Source organism: Colius striatus, chromosome 7, assembly GCF_028858725.1.
Source record: "Colius striatus isolate bColStr4 chromosome 7, bColStr4.1.hap1, whole genome shotgun sequence".
NCBI classification, from domain to species: domain Eukaryota; kingdom Metazoa; phylum Chordata; class Aves; order Coliiformes; family Coliidae; genus Colius; species Colius striatus.
In genome coordinates this window covers 2,162,685-2,183,126 of record NC_084765.1, presented here as the reverse complement: position 1 = coordinate 2,183,126, position 20,442 = coordinate 2,162,685, and the positions used below count along the sequence as shown (strand labels likewise).

General features: G+C 39.6%; 1 protein-coding gene across 4 annotated transcripts in view; it reads right to left on the bottom strand.

Moving 5' to 3' along the window:
- LOC104558422 (golgin subfamily B member 1-like) overlaps positions 1–20,442 on the bottom strand; it is a 42,685-nt gene that overhangs the window by 20,597 nt on the left and 1,646 nt on the right. The window contains exons 2-20 of one of the 4 annotated variants that reach the window (XM_061999104.1): positions 18,114–18,171; positions 17,481–17,624; positions 16,269–16,415; positions 15,110–15,232; positions 14,647–14,814; positions 13,237–13,422; positions 12,462–12,584; positions 12,147–12,260; positions 11,074–11,395; positions 10,612–10,721; positions 10,171–10,288; positions 9,341–9,432; positions 8,338–8,488; positions 4,466–4,575; positions 3,501–3,624; positions 2,622–2,752; positions 972–1,081; positions 544–712; positions 69–173 (exon numbers count right to left, since the gene is read on the bottom strand). In XM_061999104.1, the coding sequence (XP_061855088.1) occupies positions 69–173; positions 544–712; positions 972–1,081; positions 2,622–2,752; positions 3,501–3,624; positions 4,466–4,575; positions 8,338–8,488; positions 9,341–9,432; positions 10,171–10,288; positions 10,612–10,721; positions 11,074–11,395; positions 12,147–12,260; positions 12,462–12,584; positions 13,237–13,422; positions 14,647–14,814; positions 15,110–15,232; positions 16,269–16,415; positions 17,481–17,624; positions 18,114–18,158 (2,592 nt within the window). In that variant the 5' untranslated portion in view covers positions 18,159–18,171. Of the gene's footprint in view, positions 1–68; positions 174–543; positions 713–971; positions 1,082–2,621; positions 2,756–3,500; positions 3,625–4,465; positions 4,576–8,337; positions 8,489–9,340; positions 9,433–10,170; positions 10,289–10,611; positions 10,722–11,073; positions 11,396–12,146; positions 12,261–12,461; positions 12,585–13,236; positions 13,423–14,646; positions 14,815–15,109; positions 15,233–16,268; positions 16,416–17,480; positions 17,625–18,113; positions 18,172–20,442 lie in introns of all 4 variants that reach the window. The other 3 variants (XM_061999105.1, XM_061999107.1, XM_061999108.1) reach the window with 3 other exon arrangements.

Here is a 20,442-nt window from a genome sequence, read left to right as displayed (position 1 = left end):
GGTGACATTTAAATGGGCCGCATCAAAAGACACAACATTCTTTCCCTTATTTGATTTTCAAGACTTACCTTTTCCTTCAGTGTAGCAACTTTTTCTGCCAGATCACTGATAACTGCTTTCTGCTCGGTGTTCTCCACTTCATACACACTGCACTTCTTTAAGGCTTCATCCAGCTTAGTGTTAAAAATGCAAATCAATGTGGTAGAAACATAGAGAGTTACAGTCAGATTGTGAAGTTAGTGGCATAATATTGAGTTTACACAACAAGGGAGTTTATATTTGGAAATGAATAAATGAGGATAATTTATCACCCCTAGGAAACACAGATACTTTCAAGGCAAATGTCTTTGTGGGTCTAAGAAATCCTTATACTCAACTTGAAAACAACGACATCAAGTGAAGCAAACTGTAAAGAAACGGAGTCAAAACCTTCAGATTAAAAAAACCCAACAACATTGCTGCTGGGACACAAACAGAAAGTTTGTGGCAAATGCTCAGGGGTTCTAATAAATTCAACACTATTGAGCAATAACTTTAACTTACTTTCTGTTCAGCATGCACAAACTTTTCCCCAAGCTCTTTGTTCAGAAGCTCCTTTTCTTGAAGCACTTTCCTCAAAGTTTCAATTTGTTCCAGTTTTTCTGTCGTGCTCAACAGCTTTTGTTCTTTTTCTCCAAGTGAATTTTCAAGGAAACTATTCCTGTCACTTAACCTAAAAAGAAAACAGATCTTTGGATGTTTTGTAAACAAATCTTGCTTCAAGCTTTCTAGACATCCCAGCCCCAAACTACTTTCCTAAATCATTATATACACCTCCATTTAAACTTCCAAGTACAGAAATAACATTGCTTCAAACAGAAGGAATCAACTCTTTCTCAAGTCTTTTAAGAGATTAAAGTTCTAATGAGAAGTTCAAGCTCAAAGCAAAGAAAGGTAATCCCATCCAGAGTTGTGAAAAAGCTTTCTTTTACCCTTTAAGTTGCTCGTTCAAGCCAGAGATCAGAAGTTGATGCTTTTCCACATCTCGCGTTTGTTGGTTGCGTAGTTGAGTGAGTTGAGTTTGCAAACGTTCATTTTCATTCTGCAACAAAACAGTGACAAGAGCATAACCACACACAAACACCCAGAATAAGTGGAGTCTTGAAAATCTGACTCTGCAGGAGATTTGCATCCTACGTGGTAATAAGAGACCGTTGTTCTAGTACTTTAGCAGATCCCACTGCAAAATACAGCACTGATATCACACATTCAGATGGGGGATTAGTCCACATAGATTCAACCCACCTCTTAGAAACATCTCCTTCAGTAATGCTATGACAGCATGAACTCAAGGATGATTGCTGAATACCCAAAACACCACACACACGCTCACACTGTGTTAAGGCAGCTTACTCAGCAGATAGCAGTGGAAGGTACTGCTTTGGCAAGATACTTTCTTCATTGGTTTGATGACAATAACCAAACTTGCAACATCTTTTTGCCCATTTTTTTCAATTTGAAGGAACGCAAAAACTTGCATGTGGGGGATTGTGGAGAAAGGAAAAAGGAAGCAAGCTTCATTCACACAGCTTTTTCTTTTTAAAGCCAGTACAGATCTACTCTAGTCAGATCCACTGCACCAATTCAAAAGCAAAACCACAAACCAACAACTAGTAATCCAACAACAGCAATCCAAAACCAAAAAAGCAGAACACACATCCAGAATCAACAGCAAATAGGACAAACTTGTCACCTCTACTGAAAATAAGCTAGCACTTTGGAGGAGGCAGAACACACCTGCACCGCCCTCAATAGCTGCCCTTCTTCATCTACACCAAACGTTACCTGTATCGAAAGGCTTTGTTACAAGACTCTCCAGTAAGAATGAAGATAAGGTTGTCTTTCAACTTACAAATCATTAATTCTTCCTTGTATATATGTGCAACTTAACAGGTAAAGAACTATGAGCAATGCACCAAGCCTGAAAGAGTTTGAGTTTGTGGCACTTAATAATCCCCTGTAAACCTTCTGTTTGTCAGTCAGATGAAAACTCACTTTTCTGATAAATCTTTACTGCTCCTTTGGATGCCTTCACTGAAGAGTTTTACAAGAGAAATATGCATCAAATTTATATCTGAGTTCACACTGTGTACATCCATAAATGCTAAACTATTAACTACTTCTCTGTATTTACACAGTTTCTTTCCTGTGTGTACATACATGTAAAAAACTAAAAATAACAGTACATTTGGCATGCTGTAAAATGTCTATTTACAGAAAAGAAACTTGAGGGATATAAGAAGAGGGAGACTTATGCCACTTAGTAACAAAACCTAATTCTGGACCTTCTGACAAAGACCCCCTCTATAAAGAACAATGAAAACCTTGTTGCCTTTTACCATGTTTCTGGAACAAATGACAAAGCTGAACAGAAGTGATAGGCTTCAGCTTCAGAGCATAATATGGCACGTGCACACCCTGTGCCAACATAATTACAAAGGATAAAGTAGGCTTCAGATGTTTTTACCATCTACAGACTGATTCCTTTTTGTCTTACTGTAGGGCTACGATTGTAAGCACATAAACAGATAATAAAATGATTCTCTTATACCATCAGGTTTTACACAACCACAAGAGCTCACCTGAAGAGCTTCCATTCTACTTTGAAGCTGACATCTATCTTCCAAATCCTGACAACGTTCTTCTAGAAAAAGAATTTGTTCCTGCAGTTGATTTCTTTCCAATTCCAACTCTTCGACCACACTCCGTAAACCTACTTCAGTCAAGGAAGAAAAACGTTTGCAACAAAGGTCTACTAAAATTCCTGAGGTCTAGAAACAGTTTCAGCTTTTTATTCATGGCTCTCACCAGTGTTGGACACAATGAGGTCTCAATCATTTCAAGTGGAAACGCCTGAGGGCTGGCATTTCCAAAACTTAGGTGGCAAAAGTACCCTTGTTGAAAAACTAAACCAAAGCTGCACAGCTCGAGAGCTTGAAGAACCTGGCAGAAATATTCTATACAATACTGTGGCTCATGTAAGTTTATCACTTGCTTACAGGATGTGACCTTAAGCATTTATTACTAAACTGATTTTAACAAGAAGTTATATTTGCAGCCTTTACCACCAACATAAAAACATCTGCATGAAAAACACGAGCATCTGGCTTTTGAATTCAAAGCATACAGCAACGGGATGCAACTCTGCTTTGCAACGTAACAGCTACACAGATTGGAAACACATTCACAGGAACAAAGACTCAAATAAAAACACCAAAACAGGTGATGTTGCCACATGGGACGTTTAGTCATGTTTATGTTCTAGTTCTGAACCAAAACTAGGCAGTTCATCCAGCACGCACATGCTTGAAAATGAGAAAGGAAGGAAATGCAAGCCAAAACAATTCAACAAAGATTAGAATACACCACAAATGGGTTGTTAGCTGGATTTGAAAAACAAAAATAGACACAAATTACGGATGCTGTGCATGCTTTAATCAACTGTCTAGTCGCTAGCACACCTGCACTAGGTGAAGTGTACTCTGGCCACCAACCTCCCATGTTTTCTCCTTCAGCCGAATCGGCGCTATCCAAGGTGACGTTCAACTCTTCGAAGCATTGTTTTCCATCAAAGCTGTATTCCTCCTGTGCACAAAAGATGAGAATGAAATTAAAGAAGAGAGGCAGCAAGGGTAAAAATTATATATTCTGTTATTAAAAGCATAGTTTTAATTAAAAGTCCTAAAAGTCAACAAGTGATTCGGGTGCTTAAATGTAGGTATATCGGATCACTGTGGACACTGCAGTAACCTGCAGTTTCCAGCTATCATTTCCAGAAAAGCCAAAGCCCCTACATGTTTTGTATGGTATCTCCCAGGCCTTTGAAGACACCCTCAGGCATCTCAAAGGCCAAAGGAAAACTGTTTGGATGCCTTAATCGGTCCCCTGATTCCCACAGGTAACGGGATCCTCTGAATCTCAAGGTAAAGTAGCAGAGTTAACTAAACATCAAATCACTCTTTCAGTGGTATGTTAACGTGACAGTGACATCCTGATTCTCCTGACAAAGTACCATGATTTATACCATGCAAGTTCCAGCATCAGCTACCTAAAAGGACAGCTGAAACAACTGACACCACTTCCTAGTTATTCAGTAAAGCTTCACCAAGACATTTGTCAAGGTTGTATCTAAACCAAAACACATGAAGCATGCACATAGCTTCAGGCATGTGAACTACTCCAGAGACAAGCTTGTTATCTTTCCATGTAAAATTAAGCAGATTCATTACTCAAGGCAGAGAGAAATTGAAATTTCTCCTCTTCTGGCTACACACATACCTGTTCAAATTTACCAAAGCTTTCAGTTACATAACCAATCTAAATTCTTGAGCCCTCCATGGTTTTTAAGTGTAAAGTGCCATACAAATAACAGCACTTTCCACATTTTCATACAGGTAAAAATAAACTCTTATTTCTTTCAACCCACCTGATTCTTCCTGCTGGTCTGATTGCTTTTTCTTCTTGCCTGCTGCAGCCTGCCCATTCCTTGAGCTGTGGTCAGTTCCTCCTCCACCTCCTGTTGCCCTGAGACTATAGCTGGATCAGAGCAGCCAGGAAAGAACCAGTCATCCTCAATCAGTTTTGTGCCACAGGAAAGCAATTACATTTATATCAGACACTACTACATAAAAAGAGACCAGGGACAAGCTGAAGTCCCTAGTAATGACTGACAGACAGGAACAAGATTAAAGAAGCAATCCGTTACATTCACCTTGTGATTTCTCTCCAACATTACTGTGTAGAATAAAAGAATGAAGCCTGTACTATTTCACTAAGAAGAAGCAAACTGAATTCTAACTTTACTTCTTCATCAGCTCTAAATGAAGAATTTAAACAGGAGACTGGTAAGGGAGAGGTTAGGTTGATACTAAAAAAAAACCAAAGCCAACCCATGAAGATGCCAAATTTCATCTCATTACAATTTACCAGGTTAAAATATACCTAATTTTTACGAGAAAGGCATCAGTCAGAACAGTCTGAACAATCACATTCATTTTTATGGAAGTGACATGTGTCCCTCTCAACTTTGGTTCCAGTATGAGCTACAAAGCCAGGTAACTTGAGGAAGTCACAAGCACGTGTTACACTGCAAACTGGCGTCAAACCATCCCATCAGAAATGGATAATATTCAAGACAAATACAGAATCACTTGTATACAAACACACTGGGTAAATTCAGAACATGAAAGCTCAGGTGTGCATCCCATTCACTGTTAGAACTGATTTTTCATTTCAAGTACATTCCCATCTGTTTTGTGATACGACAAAACATGTTTGGGGGTAACAGATCAGGAAACAGACGTTTCATGCAAAGCAGACAAAAAACAGAGCAGCCAGCGAAAAGAAACGAAAGCAAAGGTGGCTCCATATTTTAACTGAAAGCTAATCAGTTAATTACAAATTTCTCTTTCATTTAACCACGTCAATCCACTTGTCCTCACAGCCCCCCGATGTCAGAACACTTATGTCAATGCATCTGTGAGGTGAACACCAGAAACTCTGAGCAGATTCAGCCCTACTGGGAATACTCAGCTTTCATCTGAGTTGTCCAAGGTTTACTTATACCACAAATGTCATTAAAACTCAACTCTGTACCACCTACTAGATTTAGGTTCTTCCTGTAATACTTCAAAATTACATAATTAATTCGTTGTCAGAAAAGATTGGGGGAAAAAAGAAACAAAACAGGCTGCCCAGAGGGGTTGTGGAGGCTCCTTCCTTGGAGGTCTTCAAGACCCGCCTGGACAAGTTCCTATGCAACCTGATCTAGGTGACCTTGCTTCTGCAAGGGGGTTGGACTAGATGATCTCTAAAGGTCCCTTCCAACCCCTACCATTCTATGATTCTATGATTCAAGTAGGACTGCTACATTGGATTCCACTTCTCCTTTTAATGACGCTCGGACTTCTGGCACTGTCACTTTCTCAGCATTCATTTTACACACCTTTATCTTCAAGTATCAACAATATGAGTTTATTTTTTAATCATTACAGATACTTCTTCAAAGCCTAAAAAAAAATACATGCCAAATTTTAGATCACATGCCCTAAATCTCTGTTTATAAGAGCTGTCACTGAAGCCAGCGAGGCAATTGAAGCAGCGAGCATTACTCAGGATAAGAACTTAATCCCTTCTTTGGAGGAGGCAAAAAAAAGAAGAAGAAAAAAGAATCAACTGCTTGGCAGTTGAAATTGAGGGAATCTGGTTTTAAGTATAATCAGAATGAATAACACACTGTCTTCTAGGAAGCCTAAATGTTTAGGCTCTTAGGTATTTGAAAATGCAAAAAAGAATGAAATCACCGTTGTCATATGACAAATGAAAGTGTAAAAATCAAAGCTTTGGAGTGATTTAAAACAGAGTGCAGTGTTAAAACACTTGCAGTTAAATCCAGCATTGCTTTTACAACAATGAGCAAGTAAATACATTTTCTACTGTTTCAGAGCAGCTCAAGGACCTTTCATTTGCAACGATATCTAACAGAAAAACTGGAAACCTTCCCAGAACACCTTTCTTCAGATACACCCTGCACTTCAATTAACTGATGGTGTGTCTGCATTTCTTCATGTCACAATTCACATTAAATACCACAGTCTGGAGTGGTTTGCAGAGGAAACAAGCCCCAGTCTGTAAGTGTTCTCAATAGCACCGTCCTCTCTGCTGCTGCAGCTCCCATTACATTCAATTCACGTGTCAAATAGTCAGGCTCTGAGGAAATGGGTGGTAGGTTCATATATTGCTTAAAATATTGGTAGCTAATATTAATGCATGCAAAGTTCTGCAATTTATGGGATGGAATCTCTCTTTTTTTAAAGACAATACTATTGTATTTCAAGTCCTACTAAGAATATTTAAATGAATTTGACTCTTATGTAGTTACAACCACTTGCATCAAGCCAAGAGTTTTTTTTTTCCCTAGATAAAGCTTACAACATAAATATGGAGTCAGCTGTTACTACAAAGCTGGTTAATAGAAATGGAGAAACAAGTATTGCAAGGCAGCAATCAAGTTGAAACCAGAATTTGTTACATGTATTGCTAAAAACCACACACCATCAATGGCAAAGCTTATAAGGTACTGCTGGCAATTTCCTCAAAGGAGGCAACAACTGAAGAAATCAGCAACAGTATATTACAAGTTGCCATTGCTGCAGGAACCTGCATGCACAAAACTGATGGGAAACTCTGTTCTCACTGGCTGACCAAATCGCAGTGTAGGGTAGGAGTGGAGGGGGAAGGGACGCTGAGGACTCATCAGGTGTAACGGCAGGAAAAAAAGAAACAGAAAGGTCATGCTTATCCCAAGGGCAACAAAAGGCAAAATTAAACATGGACCGACTCAGATGAAACTGTACAACTGTTATGCATATTGTATGTGGACCTGTAGTTACCACAGATGAGAGAACAGGTGGTTTTTAACAAAGGGATTATTATCCTCTTTCCATTCCAAAGCGTTACGTGAGGAAATGGCTCAGGAAGAAGAGGTGTGATCCTTCAGACATTTCTGTGCTCACAATACTGGCCTCCCAAATTGATCATGTCAATGAAAAATAATTCAAAAAGAGATTAAAAAGAGTAGGCTCAAGTTAACTAACCTGGATTAATTAAGGTGGTAGGTTGTGCACGTTGTAATTAGCCATTATTAATGCCTACACAGTTAACTAGCAGGACAAAAGTTAAACTACTAGGAGGCATGGAAAAAAGCAGTAAGAACTCTCTGAAGCTTATCAATATCATCTAAACCATTTAGAAACCTATAAAACCTGAGATTACTTGACATTTTCTGTGGGCACTTTAATGCTTTTAACTAGCTCCAAACCACTGCTGAAGTTACTCAGCTGACCTATCCAAGTGATGCTTACTAACAGATTACTAAATAGAAGAGAAGCTTTGTCTCGGGTACATTTCACTAAAGCACCACCTTCACTCATCAAACTCAAACACCACAGTTACCCACACCTTATGGGTTGTTGTAGGCAGGCAGTTTTAATGCTTCAATGGTGAAATGTTGCTCATTCACACGCAGGTAACAAGTTCTCCAAGCAGTCTTACAGAGCAGCAAATAGAACAAGCACATCTACTCGTAAAAATGGTGCAAAAAACAAAGATGAATGTATGAGAAAAACAGATTCAAGGAAATGGGGAAAAGTAGAAATTGCAAGTTTAAGCAATTTCAGCAACTACACAGATCTTAGAACCACAGAAACCAGGCATGGTATGCTATTGTTTCGGTCTGAAGTACAGCACACACACACACACATATATAAATATAACTGCATTGAAAAGAGAACAATTCACCTTCTCTCTCCTCCTCAATCTGAGCCATTCTCAAGGCCATGGCAGATTTCTCTTCCCTCACTTGATCACGAGACTCCTCCGACTCCGGTACGTTTTCTTGCCATTCCAAGAGCTGACTCTGCAATTCATCCACACTCCCTGATTCACTGGCCTAACAAGAGAAATCCCACATAAAAATGTATTTATCCAGACCCACTGCCAATGTAACTAACTTTTTAAGTTGCCAAACCATTCATGGACAAAATCACCCACTCTAATTCATCACTTTGCATCAATAAAAACCTACAGAAGTGACAACTGCTGTTGTAGATTATGGCAAATATCAAACATCTTGCTACCAGTTGCACTTTGCATCTGAAATAGCTTTACACAAAAAATGGCTTCTTGAATTAAGACAGTTTTGTTGCACATTTTCATCTTAGCAACGTCTCAAAGTCAAACAACATTCAACCATCTTTATGTGGAATGAAAAGTTTCCATTAACCTTTTTTCCCCTGTGAGTGGAATAAAAATGTTTCAAAATACTAAAAGAGTTTTTTATTTAAACAACAAAAACCCCACCAATTTCTCACCAAAATATGGGAAACCCAGATCTTTTTTAGCAAAATTAACTGTACAAAGTCACCACGATGAATCCATCTAAGGCCCTTTTCTGAGTCTTTTCATTTTAGGTTAGAGCTATTATTTCCATCTGAAAGCTCTTTACATTACATACAAAAATAACAGCCACCATTTGATGGCACATGTTCAAAGTAACTAAACAGTAAATGGCTTGGAAATATATCATTTAAGGTACATGGCAAATTAAGTAGAAATCAATCTTTTTAAGTAATTCAAAACCTGTCAGCTTCTAATCCACCTGAAGAGCTACTGACACAGACAATTCCATGTACCATCAAATTCATTTTCAGCTTCAAAAATAACCCAGCTAACACATTTTTCAAAGTCCAGTTAGCACTGTTTGAGTTAATCAGTAACACATATAAATCCACCCTGAATTAACCTGTGAAGCTGCTCTTTTTGTAACTTGGTCAAGATCAGCTTGCAACTTCCTTTGCTGCTCTTCATACACCTCCAGCTTGGTCAGCAATTCCTCTACAAAAACACAGTCAATTTGTTTCATTAAGACACAAAACTAACAAGAGGATCAATATAAAATGTAAAAGACAGACCCAAAAAATCAAGATTGAGATGATAATTCATTTAATTTTGAAGAGCTCTGGTTGGGCCGTGTTATCTATCTACCCATAAAATCAACTCCTTGGTGATTAAATGTTGGTTAAATGCTTTAAATCTAACCTGCTAACAGTTCAGACTGGTGAGCTGAAAACTCTACTATTTTCCACTTACAGAAAAGATGTCAGAGAAAATAACACAAGGTGAGAAATTCATCTGGTTGACAGAGCTCTACTTGAAACTCTCTGAGGTTTTAAGCAAAACGTTTCTCTCCGATCCTTACAAAAGGGAAATCTTCATTTACTTGCAACTCACTGCTCTCAAAAGGTTATTGTCCATACTCTTCATAGACTTGCTAAATATGCATGGCTTTGCTTCTCCTCCTAGGAAAATGTCTCTTCCACTTCCTGCAAAACTTTACACCTACTCTGCACAAGCCTAAACACAAGAAGAATGACACACAGGTAGATTTAGGGAAGGTAAAGTTAGGCTGTAACTCTGACCTAAAACACTGTGTGCTGTTGGTCAAAGTTGCATAAGGTTGCTTTGGAATCTGTCCTTAAAAACCAGATATACCTTGAAATTCAAAAGAAAAAGGTTCATTTATCTTTGTCTCTTTACTTTGGAACAGCTGCAAGAGAAGGAGGATTCCTTTACCGTTCTGAGTCCTGATTTCATGTAACGATTGCAGTTTGGATTGTAGCTCTTCATTTTCAGTTTCTAACTCTGAGACACGACTGTTTAAGGCAGATACGTCATTATCCTGTGATGAAAACTGAAAGGAAAAAAGTGCTCCAGGTTTTTCAAACACAGCACAGCCTGTGCAAATTCTTTTTGGCTTTTAATAATATTTAAAATAGCTCTTTTTCTAACACTTGAAAGTTCAATTAACCCCAGTTTGGACTGTTTTTGTGGAAACTTCACTCTGCATCAACATTTTCTGCCCTTTCAACTTTTAGACATTAATTCATTTCTAAAGATCCTTTGACTAAGTTATTTTCACATTCTATTTCCCCACACTTTACTTTTTTTTCAGTCCAGTCTCCAAGCAGAGTAGTTTAAATAAGCATGGACCATTAAACACCATGTTGCACGTACATTTTTTAGCTCATCCTCCAGTTGTTTGATTCTTGATTTGGACCAAGCCTTCATTTTCAAAAACTTTGCTTCAGATTTGCTGGCCTCTTCTGTTTTCAATTTCACTTGTTCTAAGAAACAAGATGCAAAAAACCCATTTCAAACCACAGAAGGGTTATTAATACCAGGCCTGTGTTTAAATCCTTTAGCAATTGGAAGTTACACATTATTATAAGGCAACTGCAGTTACAGAAAAAGAGAGTAAGAAATGCAGTGAGAAACTTAGAGTTCATGTTATCTTGGTATTCCTATAACCCTCATTATTATAGTATTTGCTCAGAGATACTTCTTCATTAGCGTGACAATAACTCTTCCACTAAATTCCATGTACTTCTACTTGCAACAGGTGTGAAACTGGCACACAATACCTAAGAGTGTGGGAAAAGGAACCCTTCACATGTAACAACTATTTAAACAGGATACCTTCTAAATCTTTCATCTTCTCTTTGGCTAGAGATTCCAGATCCCTAACTTCTTTTGAGTTAGTCTGTCCACTACCACTTAATTCTGCTACTTGCTTCTTCAGCTGAAACAGGGCCTGGTCTTTCTCTTGCAGTTCAGTTTCATGTTTCTCTTGAATTTCATGCAGTTCAGCATTATGTTTCTCCTTAACTTTTGTCATTTCAAGCTCGTGTTTCTCCATCATGTCTCTTAACTGGGCTCTCATTACATGTTTCTCAGCATCCAGTTTAGACTGGAGGTTTTCTTTCTCAGATTGAAGCCATTTCAGGTTTTCATTAACCTCCTGTAAAAAACAAATACAAAACATACCCCACCTTTGTATTTTAATGCAAAGTATTTTCAGTACCACTGTCAAATATTACAGCTCTATTCCTACACACATTACCATCAGAAACCAGGGCTACTGTTGGTAATCTGGCTCTACTACAAAAGCTACTCAGCTCTGACTTTCTAAGACTGAAGTGGAAACTGGAACTGGCTCCCTGAACAAGATATAAGGTTTCAGCAGAGTCTCGAAAGCCTGAGAGACTGCAATGACCTTTTTCTACACTTGTTGTACTGAAGCAGCAGCACTGAAAGGCTATCATCAGAGTTCATGCTGGGTGCTTAAACACAAAGAACCTTGATTGGGTATTGCTTTTGCAACCAGTGGAAATACAGCAAAAGGAAAGGCACACAATTAGCAAAACACTCTTTGAGGAAAAAAGAGAAGTCCCATTTTTTGGGGTCACTGCAGTCTCTGATGAGAGAAGCTGAAATTTTTGGACAGAAAAAATTCTCCCCTATGTGGCAAGCTCCCAGGATGAATCAAGGTAAACTATGGCTCAGAGCTGACACACACTTCACAGACTTTATCTCTCTTTGAAGTGAATTTCCTAACTGGAATTAAGATATTTTTCCAGCACAACTATGGTTGCATTATTAGCACATGCCAAAGCCTCCCAGAGAACTTGAATCTTTTGTTCCCAGCCAAACAGCTCTTTGAACTTGTAATGGACCTGGTGACTTTAGTTGTGCACACATGCAGTTCTTACTTGCAATTGCTGGTCCTTGGCATCCAGTTCTTTTTGCAAGACATCTATCACCTGTGTCCTTCCCAGCATGACTTCCTCCTTTTCATGGAGCTTCTGTTTCAAGGCTTTCAGCAACTGGCAAAATTAAAGGCAATCAAATCAAATCAAAATCAAGCCATTAATAAAGGAGTTACAATTTTCACGAGATAAAAAGACGTGGTTTTATTTTCCCAACCAGGCATCTGAACTGTGCTGCAGAGATTAGTCACTACATGATTCAAAATTGCCTTGCCTAGCTAAATCAGAGCAAGCTACTGAGTTTCCAAAGCAACATACCTGTTCCAGGTCAGCACTTGCATCAGATTTGGCAGCTAATTTAAAGAGCTCCTGCTCATGCTTTTCTCTCTGTGCTCCCAGTTGTTTTTCCTTCTCCTGGATAATTTTTTGAAGTGCATGTACCTAAAAAACACACAGAAAGCAAATGTGAAACCAGTCCAACAAAGGTAGAGAGCAAAAATACACCAAACTCTCTGACTAAAGGTTCACCAAGGTAATATGTTCTATCTTAAGCCTCAATTTTGCTTCCACACAATGGTGAATACAGTAATCACTCAGTGACTATTTATGTTAGTGGGGCATCCAGACAAAGCTCCAACTTACAGACAATTTGTCTCAATTCCACAGTACCAAACTTTCAATGAGAAGAACAGAACTCGTCATTTTTGTTTAATATCACAGATCTTTACCCTTCTCTTTTGGCTCCCACTGTTCTTAAGACTTCTAATTACACTGATCGTGTTGATTTCTAGCACGTTTCTACCAATCAAATCCAAATGGCAGCGTTGAAATCTAACCACCTCCTCACCAGAAACTTGCATTCTACTTCTAACATATTTTTGTTAGTTGTCTTACAATTTTCAGAAGAATTGGATGTCACTTTTGGAATCTTGCTGATGTTACTTGGGATAAAACTTCTTCCTTGCACTAAACTTTCAACTTCAGTTATCAACAGCACAGACTCCTGCTTCATTCTGCTCATTCCATCTGATCACCATATAGATCTTCACTCAAAAATCACCCCAAATTAAAAATGACATAGGTGTTTACTTACACTTTGCATAAATGAAGCTTCTTTTCCTTGGAAAAGCTCCCTTTCTTTGTTCTGAATATTCTTAAGGCTCTCAATCTGTTCTTGGAACAAACTACACTTCTCTTCGCTGTCTCCAACCTTTTTGGTAAGGTTCTGAACTAGAATCTCCATGCTTTGTAGAGATGACTCTTTAACAGCCAGTTGGTTCTTTAGCATGCAAACCAAAAGCCAGTTAGAAGAATGGTCCCAGAAAACAAAAAGACATAGCAATCAGCATGAGGAGCCCTTCCCTCAATTAAAGGAACATTGAACTCAAAATGCAGTTTGGTTTTCACTTGAATGAAGATTTGTCAGCAGATTCTGAAGTCAATGCTAATATGTACAAATGACAAAAGAACTAAATCAATACAGATCTACTAAGATAAACTAAAATAACCAGTAAAGCATTCTTATGCACACCAATAACCTCAGAGGATTTGTGCTTCACAGAAGAATCTGCTGTGTAACACATCAGAACCGGTTGATTCCTTGAAACTTCTATGGGGACTTTATACTTCAGCTGCTAACACAGAATCATAGAATCATAGAATGGTATTGGAATATTCTATTCCATAGAATGGGTTGGAAGGGACCTTTAGAGATCATCTAGTCCAACCCCCATGCAGAAGCAGGGTCACCTAGATCAGGATGCATAGGAACATGTCCAGGAGGGTCTTGAAGACCTCCAAGGAAGGAGCCTCCACAATCCCTCTGGGCAGCCTGTGCCAGGGCTCCCTCACCTCAACAGTGAGTTTTTTCTTATGTTTAAGTGGAACTTTTTGTGTTCCAGCTCCATCCCATTACCCCTTGTCCTGTTGCTAGCTACTATAGAAAAAAGGGATGTCCCAACCTCCTGACACCCACCCTTTAGATATTTATAAATGTGAATAAGATCTCCCCTCAGTCTCCTCTTCTCCAGACTAAACAGCCCCAGTTCCCGCAGCCTTTCCTCATATGAAAGATGCTCCATTCCCCTGATCATCTTGGTGGCCCTGCACTGGCCTCTCTCCAGCACGTCCCTGTCCCTCTTGTGCTGAGGAGCCCAGAACTGGACACAAGACTCCAGATGAGGCCTCACCAGGGCAGAGTAGAGAGGGAGAAGAACCTCCCTTGACCTGCTGCCCACACTGTTCTTGATGCCCCCAGGCTACCATTGGCCTTCTTGGCCACGAGGGCACATTGCTGGCTCATATTTAGCTTATTATCAATGAGGACCTTCAGGTCTCTCTCTGCAGAGCTGCTCTTCAGCAGTTCTACCCCCAGCCTGTCCTGGTGCAGGGGGTTGTTCCTTCCCAGATGCAGGACTCTGCACTTGTCCTTGTTGACCCTCATGAGGTTCCTCTCTGCCCAACTCTCAAGCCCATCGAGATCCCACTGAATGGCAGTACATACCTTCAGTTCTTCATTGGGCAAGAGTATTTCATTGGCAACACCAATTGATCCACAAGCCATCTGTAAATCAATGATATAAGCATCTCTTTCAGCTAACTTCTTTTCTTTATCTGCCAGCATGACATCCATTTCAGAGCCACGACAGCGCTGGGCCTCCAGTTCATCGCTCTGAGAAGGGAAAGACAGCATTGCTTGTAATCTCTACCTCCACCACCTACAGCTCAGAAGAAGGCTTTGGATGATTTCCTTATTGCCTGTGTTACAGTACTGAAAAAAATTACAATCAAATGTACAGGCTGCTTCAGTTTGCAGTGTAATCTTTAACAGCTGAACCCTTCTCTTTGCTTTGCTCAGGCAGGTTGTAGTACATAAACTCTCTGTTTAGTAGTGTTACACATCATAAACACATTTAAACATAATCCTATGGCACAAATCTGAAAAGCCACATCATATAAACCACCACCTTTTTTTGTAACTCTTCATTTTTTTGTGTGATCTGGGATTCCAGTTCTTCAATTCTCCTTCTCAGCACTAATATTTTCCCACGATTTGCTGCAGCGTTTTCCTGGTCACCATCTTTTGATGCCTGTAAAAACAGAGGAGTTTGGCATTCCAGAAACAGGCAACATATGGCTTCTGTACCCCTACCTATTCAGTTTGTGTTTCAGTTCTTGTATACTGCATGTAGAAGCTAGAGAAAGAAGGCACAGCAATTGTACCAAGTTAGTAAAAATAGTCTTATTTAAATGATTAACAATCATTATTGCTGTAAAGTGGTCTAGAATGTGCAATAAGGACATTCATTCCCTCTAGCAATTGTAACCCATATACTCTGGCAAGTTTTGTCCACGTAACTCAGAGGGGAAAAAAGGGCTCTGAGTTGGGGGAGTAAGTGTAAATTCAACTGTTGGTAAGCCTAACGCTTCCAATCAAAATGTATAACCTCGGGGTTATGGAAATTATTTGCCATTAGAAAACAACTCAAGTGCAATTGCTAAGAATATGTTTTATTAGCAAAACAGATCAGAAGGATAAATAGTGCATGTCTTTGAGGACACCTAGAGACTTGACCAAACCTGTTTCTGATCCCTTTCAGCATATCTTTAAGATAGAAATGCCCTAGAAATATTAAAGCCTCACTCAAGTTATTTTAGAAGCTGTACAAAGTCAAAATAAGCTATTGTGAAGAAATACTGACACAACTGCGAAACAAACAGACATGAGAAACTTTACTACTGGTAAACTTTACTCACTTAAATGAGATAAAACACTGGCCACTTAAATGAGACATTACATTTCCATTTGTATCGTGGACCCTAGGTTTTGTTCTCACTTCTTCTGACAGACTTCTCTCCCCACTTCACAGGTGTTAAAACTTTGAGCTGCTAATAAGATGGAGATCAGGAAGAATTTCTTTACTGAAAAACTATGACAGGAATGTACAATTCTCTGAATTTCTACTGGAAGATAAATAATAATGAAATAGAAATGCACAGATGGACTGACAGCACCCACAGAGTCTACTCTGACCCTAACCTGACCCAGCTCAAAATCTGAACTCCAGTTCCACTGTCTACAGCCTCAGGGAAATTACATCTGCTTTAAAATGTAAAGACACTCACCTTTTTTTGTTCTGCTTTCACCTCTAAGCCTCCTGACACTGATAACTGCTTCTTAAGTTCTTCCAGCTGTGAGGTTAATGATGCAACCTTGGCTTTGTTTTGCAGCTTCAACTTGGAAAGCTTGGCATCAGCAGAATCCTTCTCCTCCTACAAAGTCAAGAAAGGATTGAATTAGGACTGAATTCCATTCTTCCATTAAAAGAGAGAAAGAAATCTACAGCAAATACCAAAAATGTCTCTCCCCTGAAGAGACATTCTGATGCCACATGCAACAGGTCTGCACAGATGAAACAACCTTCCTTTCCCTACTGAAACTTTCTGCACATGGTTATTGTTACTGTATACAATCCAGACCATTATGATGTCAGAAATCCTCCTATTTTTTTGATAGCAACACAATTCCAGGGCTTGATTTTTTCAGCAGAAGAATGAATTATTAGTATTTTTTCCATACAAACACCAAGACACCCTCATGACACTTCACAATACTCTAAGAGCCTGTTTCCTTTCGTTAAAACAGCTTTGAGGTTTAGCAAACTCAATTCTTTTAACATTTGGCTGTTAAGTGTCTACAGGAGACACTTTTAGAAAGTGTAAAATAAAACCCCAGTCTCTTGCAGGAATACACCAAGCTTAGTGCTGCATAAAAAATAACAAAGGATAACAAGCCCCCAAAAGTCTGGAGGATATTAGACATAAATTCATTGCAGTTCCTTCCTTCCTAAAGCCAGTTGAAAGCGGAGGATAATGTGTAGCAGTATGAATAGTAACATCATTATACAATTAAATAAAGCACTTCTAGTGGCAGAAGTAAACAATACTCTGCAGAAATTCAGTTTGAGGCGAGCTGGCATTTCTCAATGTCCAGGAATGATTTGGATGGTATTTTTCCCCATCTTTAGCCTAAAATAACCAGGCACCTCCAGGCTCTTGGAAAGTCAGTCTGTCTCTCACAATTCTTCAGTGCATCTGCTCATGCAAGGAACACATGTTGCCTGTGTAATATCCAAAGCCCAGTGCCAATTTTGGAACAGATGGCCCAATGGTAACAAGCAGTAATGTCCAGGAACTGAAACAGCTAATCATGTCTTCCTAGAGAAGCTCTAACAAACCACAGGCCTGTATCTACAAAAACAGCTCACGATAAACAGGACTGAAGGGGGTTTTTGAAGTCTTTTTGACAGGAATACACCCACAGTACACACACAGCACCTTTAACTGAAGCTCTTTATTTTGAAGCTCAGCATCCTTCTCTCTGACAAGCTCCTTCAGCTGTGTTACCAGCTGTTCTGTGCTTCTCAGCTGCTCAGTCAAATCCGTCAGCGACATTCTTCTTGCATCTTGGGACCCAGCAGCCTGTAGATACAAAAGGTATTTTGAGCAAACACAATGGTGCAGACAGCACTGCTCCTGTCAAAAGTCATCAGTTGGGTTTTTATTAACAGAGTCAGCAGATCTCTAATATTAGAGATCAATACCAACACTTCCACATGCCTTCTGTACCTAGAGCAGACAGCTTTCGAGCAAGTCTGAGAGATACATCAAATTATACATCTTAGAAACTGGTTTAGGAATAGTGGTTTAAAACACAGCAACACCATCAAGGTACCTAAAAGTGAATTTCCTCATTTACTGGATTTGCATTGTAACAAGCAGCTGTGTTACTGAACCTAGTGGCAATAAAACATCTACTGTGACTCAATAAACAACTGGGTCACAGTGAAACTAGTTCAGCAACTTACTTGGGAGAGAGCAAATCCACACTGTCAATATCTGATCAGTTTGAGAATCTCCACATCAGAAATTCTTAAGAAACTATTATTTTAACAGTAATTCAATACTCACTACTGTTTTGGAAGGGGAATCATCTCCACTAGCCCATTTCCACATAGTTGCACGATGGCTATGAAAACAGAAGTGAAATAATAGGGGAGTTAAGTGTCAGTGACTCTCTGACAACTGGCATGAACTCTTACTTCTCTCTACATATTTCACCATAAAATGCCTGAACTTAACTTGTTCAATCCTGACAGCACCTCTGACCTCCCCACCATTAGTAGTTGTTGAGAAATACTGAAATTACATGTAAGACAAGCATAATATGTCTTTCCTGTAAACTGCTAGTCAGTAAAGTGACAAGAGCACCAAAAATAACCCAAAGATATCTTTAAAGAGTTAATGCCAGGAAGTACTACTCATCCTAGTTGCTTCTCCCACTTATAAATAGAAGACCCAAACCACAGTTGGTTAATATTTAACCTGACCTCAAACACTGCCTGCCACTGCAATACAGCAGGGGTTGTATCCATGCAGATGTCTATAAAATCATACAGAAAGACTAAAACCATTCACGAATATCTAGTTGCTTTAATTGCTGTGCAACTGCTGCATAGGTGAAGAAGAGGAGCTGTAATCCCTGAAGTCACTGATCGGTGTGTAAAATGCTTGCAGCTGAAACCCCTGGAACAGCAAGTGCTCTTTGCTCCTCCTTTTGCTCACAAGCAGCTACCACAGACTTCGAAGTGGCACCAAAGTACCAGACATAATTACAGTTTCTGAGCACAGAAAGCTGTAGCTTCCCAAGAAACACAAGCACAGGTCAGCACAAGGCTTTAAAAAGCAAAATCCTGGAGATGATGTAGGTACCAGGCAGCTGAAAGGCTCAGACCTTTACCTGGACACTAGTGACAAGCTTGTTTGAGCAAAGTCTATCAAACAGCCCATGCAGTACATTCCAAATTGTGCCTAGGAGATACAATCTTCAGAGCAGTCTAAGACATCTTGCTCAGCCTCTGGATGATACCCCACACAGTAGCTTCAAGCGAGAAGCTGGAGCTGTTCAGTGATTTTCACTCTGAACTAGCAACAGCCAGAGGAAAATAATCTGCCCCATCTGATCTGTACTACAGGCTTTTGAAATACACACCCACAGACAGTCCTGACTTTGCAAAGCAGTTTATAATCAACATTAGCTTATCTTAAAAAGGGTGCAGAAGGATGGCAGAAGCTGCTTTTAAAGCTGTTTATCATTTCAAAGCTAAAGCCAGGAACCACAGACTGCCATCTATGGCCTGCATTACCTCCAAGGCCAAACTGGATCCTGCTAATCACCTTTCCTAACATGAAAATCCACAAACAAGCCACAGCCTTGGAGACTGGCATTACAAAACTTGTAAGTAAAAAACCAGCTCCTCTGACCCCCTCCAGAGCTGTCATGTCAAACGTGTTCTCATTGAAAAATCTCATTTCCAGATACTTAAAAGTGCTGCCTAGGTAGAAAGAGAACAAAATGACTCACTAGATATGACATGGTGCTGTATTTGTATGGCATTTATGAATACTTCGGCTCACTTGCAGCTCTGGCTGATGCAAACACTTCTGCTCCCTTCACGTGCCAGCATTCCTTCCTGAATACCTTGTCACTTTCAGAGGTGTTTTTGTTTACATCAGAAGCACTAAATATTGACGAGTTTTCTAAACCAAGCTGGGAAATGAAACTGAACAGACTTTCCTTACCCAGCACCCTAAACAACAGTGGGTTTTGCTTTTCTTCTGGCATCCAGGCAGCAAGCTGCTGAAGCTGCAATCTGAATGCTGCACTGCTCAACCCAACCTTGCAGTCCATACAACCAAATTCAATCCAGTTTTCTATCACCTTTTTCCTTCCTTTGGTGGCCTGTGCCCTGGATCTTGCACTAGCAGGCATCAAGGGTCAGAGAAGCAGTGTCCAAATTATCTGCCTCTGCCCTCTCTGAAGTTTTTTTGCACTGACAGATCATTTGTCTTTCCACAGTAAGGTCAAACTGCTCACTCTCACTTTCAGGGTTTCACATTGCTTCATCACTGCCAGTAGCTCACCCTGCTCTTCATCTTGCATATTCTACTGTGTTGATGGCCATTCTTGTCATCCACTATGCTCCCTTTTCCATTAACCTCTTCTTGACCAAAGAACAACAGGCAGGATACTCAAAGCCTTCACAAATCCCAGGAGACACAACAAAGGCTCACTTAATTTTACAAAAGCAGTTCCTTCTGATGCTCAAAGTACAACTGAAGTTTTGGCTCTTACAACAATGAGCTGTTACCAACAAAAAAAACCCCCACAAAAGTCCCATTGGCAACTTCATACTCATCCATTCTGTTATCCCTGCACTGGCTGCAGCCAAAGCCAGCT